At 63.9% G+C, this 3,117-nt stretch overlaps 1 protein-coding gene across 1 annotated transcript in view; it reads left to right on the top strand.

The window, feature by feature from the left end:
- The window catches only part of Atn1 (atrophin 1), a 7,848-nt gene that overhangs the window by 4,590 nt on the left and 141 nt on the right, over positions 1-3,117 (top strand). The window contains exons 5-10 of the mRNA XM_010611722.3: positions 2-79; positions 378-600; positions 878-1,207; positions 1,408-1,768; positions 2,540-2,683; positions 2,949-3,114. Coding sequence (XP_010610024.1) covers positions 2-79; positions 378-600; positions 878-1,207; positions 1,408-1,768; positions 2,540-2,683; positions 2,949-3,114 — 1,302 coding nt within the window. The remainder of the gene's footprint in view (position 1; positions 80-377; positions 601-877; positions 1,208-1,407; positions 1,769-2,539; positions 2,684-2,948; positions 3,115-3,117) is intronic.

The raw sequence follows: 3,117 nt of genomic DNA, 5'->3' as shown, positions 1-3,117 counted from the left end.
GCCCGGCGCCCCCGGCCCGCAGCCCCTCGCCCCCTCCCAAGGTGGTGGACGTGCCCAGCCACGCTAGCCAGTCGGCCAGGTGAGAGCGGGTGTGAGAGGGGTGAGATCGCGCCGTGCTGACGACTGAGACCAGGGCCTTCCCCGAGGGCTGTGTCCCCCGCCCTTTATTATTTCTTGGCCAGGGTCTCGCCAAGACCTCCGGGCTGGGCTTGAATATGCTGTTCTGTCTCGGCCTCCCACCGCGCAGGGATCACACATGTGCACCCCCACGCCCGGCTCATGCTATTTTTGGAAGTGCACCGGGCACTGCACCCGGCCCGCGCGCCGTGGGTGGCAGCTTGAAGTAGGGGGGCTGAGCGCGCGCTGCCTCCCGGCAGGTTCAACAAACACCTGGACCGCGGTTTCAACTCGTGCGCGCGCAGCGACTTGTACTTCGTGCCGCTGGAGGGATCCAAGCTGGCCAAGAAGCGGGCAGACCTAGTGGAGAAGGTGCGGCGCGAGGCCGAGCAGCGCGCGCGCGAAGAAAAGGAGCGCGAGCGGGAGCGGGAGCGCGAGAAGGAGCGCGAGCGCGAGAAAGAGCGCGAGCTGGAACGGAGCGTGGTGAGTGCGTCACCAGATGCGCCGCCCGCCTCTTTCCCTCCCTCCCTCGCGCGGCGCATCTGGGCTCCGGGTGTACGTGGCGGGGGAGTCACTTCGCCACCTGTCGGAAAGGAGGAGCCACTGCAGCTCGGGGAAAGTAACCCAAGAGGAACTCTGGAGGGAGCACTGCGGGGCTTGCACAGGGCTGACGCTTACCTGTGGGTCACAGGAAGGCTCTTGGTAGGAACAGGCAATGTTCCTAGAACAGCAGTTTTGACTCCACTAATGTACCTCGCAGAAATTGGCGCAGGAGGGCCGTGCTCCGGTGGAGTGCACATCTTTGGGCCCAGTGCCCCATCGCCCTCCTTTTGAGCCTGGCAGCGCTGTGGCCACAGTGCCCCCCTACCTGGGTCCTGACACTCCAGCCCTGCGCACTCTCAGTGAATACGCCCGACCTCACGTCATGTCTCCAGGCAATCGCAACCATCCTTTCTATGTGCCCCTGGGGGCAGTGGACCCCGGGCTCCTTGGCTACCCGGCCCTGTACAGCAGTGACCCCGCCGCCCGGGAGAGGGAGCGGGAAGCCCGTGAGCGAGACCTCCGCGACCGTCTCAAACCGGGCTTCGAGGTGAAGCCTGGTGAGCTGGAGCCCCTGCACGGGGTCCCAGGGCCAGGCCTGGATCCCTTCCCCCGGCACGGGGGCCTGGCTCTGCAGCCCGCGGGCTCCTTGGCTACCCGGCCCTGTACAGCAGTGACCCCGCCGCCCGGGAGAGGGAGCGGGAAGCCCGTGAGCGAGACCTCCGCGACCGTCTCAAACCGGGCTTCGAGGTGAAGCCTGGTGAGCTGGAGCCCCTGCACGGGGTCCCAGGGCCAGGCCTGGATCCCTTCCCCCGGCACGGGGGCCTGGCTCTGCAGCCCGCGCCGCCCGGCCTGCACCCTTTCCCCTTCCACCCGAGCCTCGGGCCCCTGGAGCGAGAGCGTCTGGCGCTGGCAGCTGGGCCAGCCTTGCGGCCGGACATGTCCTACGCTGAGCGGTTGGCGGCCGAGAGGCAGCACGCAGAAAGGGTAGCAGCCCTGGGCAGTGACCCACTGGCCCGGCTGCAGATGCTCAACGTGACCCCGCACCACCACCAGCACTCCCACATCCACTCGCACCTGCACCTGCACCAGCAGGACGCCATCCACGCAGGTGAGCCACGTAACGCTGACCCAGCTTCCGCTTCCGCCCCCCCCAACCTTGGCGGTAACCTCTGGAGACTCCACCCTGATCACTGCCTCTCTGACCTTCCCTCCAGCCCTCCCCAAGGTCCAGCATCCGATGGAGGGCCTGGCGGAGCCCTCCTAGCCTTTCTTTCTCTCTCTTTCTTGTATTGGAACTTGAATCCAGGGCCTTCACACTGAGCTACATCCTCAGCCCTTTTTTTTTTTGTTTTTTGAGGCAGTGTCTCTCTTGGTAGTTCAGGCTGGCCCTGAACTCACTATGTATCCCAAGCTATTCATGAACTCTCATGGCAATCCTGCCTCAGCCTCCTGAGATTACAGGCGTGTGCTACCATGCCTGGCTATCGCCCTTTGTAACTTTAATGGGCTGGGCTCAAAGTTGAGATGGCCTGCTTCAGTGTCCTACAGTGCTGGGATTGCCACCCTGTTCTCCTCCAGCGTACCCTGTATGCTCTTCATTCTAGGTGCCTCCTGTTTTCCCCTTGTTAACCACTCTTCTTTCTCCTCTCCTGTGCATCTGTTGTCTTTCACCTGATGGAAGCTGGCCTTTCTTTCCTTCTCCTCAAACTCCTCGAGCAGCTGTGGTCTCCTCTCCTGCCTGTCGTGTCTCTGTCTGCCCAGATCTAGGCCTATGTTCTGCCTTTGTGTCCCTTTGGGTTCCCTAGTGTGCCAGTCTGGCTCTGCCCGAGCTCAGATCCCATCCCTGCCTGGTATTGACAGGTCTCCTTTTTCCCCTCAGCCTCCGCCTCGGTGCACCCTCTCATTGACCCCCTGGCCTCAGGGTCGCACCTTACCCGGATCCCCTATCCAGCGGGGACCCTCCCGAACCCCCTTCTTCCTCACCCTCTGCACGAGAACGAAGTTCTTCGTCACCAGCTCTTTGGTAAGGACAGAGGTTGGTAGGGAGGCGGGGAGAGGACAGAGAGGGAACCCTGGTTGGTGGAGCGGCCTGGCAGGTTTCTGAGGGTGGAGAGGCTGGAGCAGGAATGGAGGAGGCCTCCTGAGAGAGACTCAGGCTGGGTTCCCATCAGCCACAACAGCTCGATGACGGCCTCTTCCTTTTAGTCCACTGTCCTGTGTGGGTGGCCTGGCCCGGGGCAGGAGCTCAGTATCTGCCAGTCACCTGCCCCTGCCCCTGCCCCTCACAGCTGCCCCTTACCGGGACCTGCCAGCCTCCCTCTCCGCCCCGATGTCGGCAGCTCACCAGCTACAGGCCATGCACGCGCAGTCAGCGGAGCTGCAGCGCTTGGCGCTGGAGCAGCAGCAGTGGCTGCACGCGCACCACCCGCTGCACAGCGTGCCGCTGCCGGCCCAGGA

The sequence above is a fragment of the Fukomys damarensis genome, unplaced genomic scaffold (assembly GCF_012274545.1).
Source record: "Fukomys damarensis isolate Sample0158 unplaced genomic scaffold, DMR_v1.0_HiC HiC_scaffold_19, whole genome shotgun sequence".
Lineage (NCBI taxonomy): Eukaryota > Metazoa > Chordata > Mammalia > Rodentia > Bathyergidae > Fukomys > Fukomys damarensis.
This window is presented reverse-complemented; position numbering and strand designations above follow the sequence as displayed.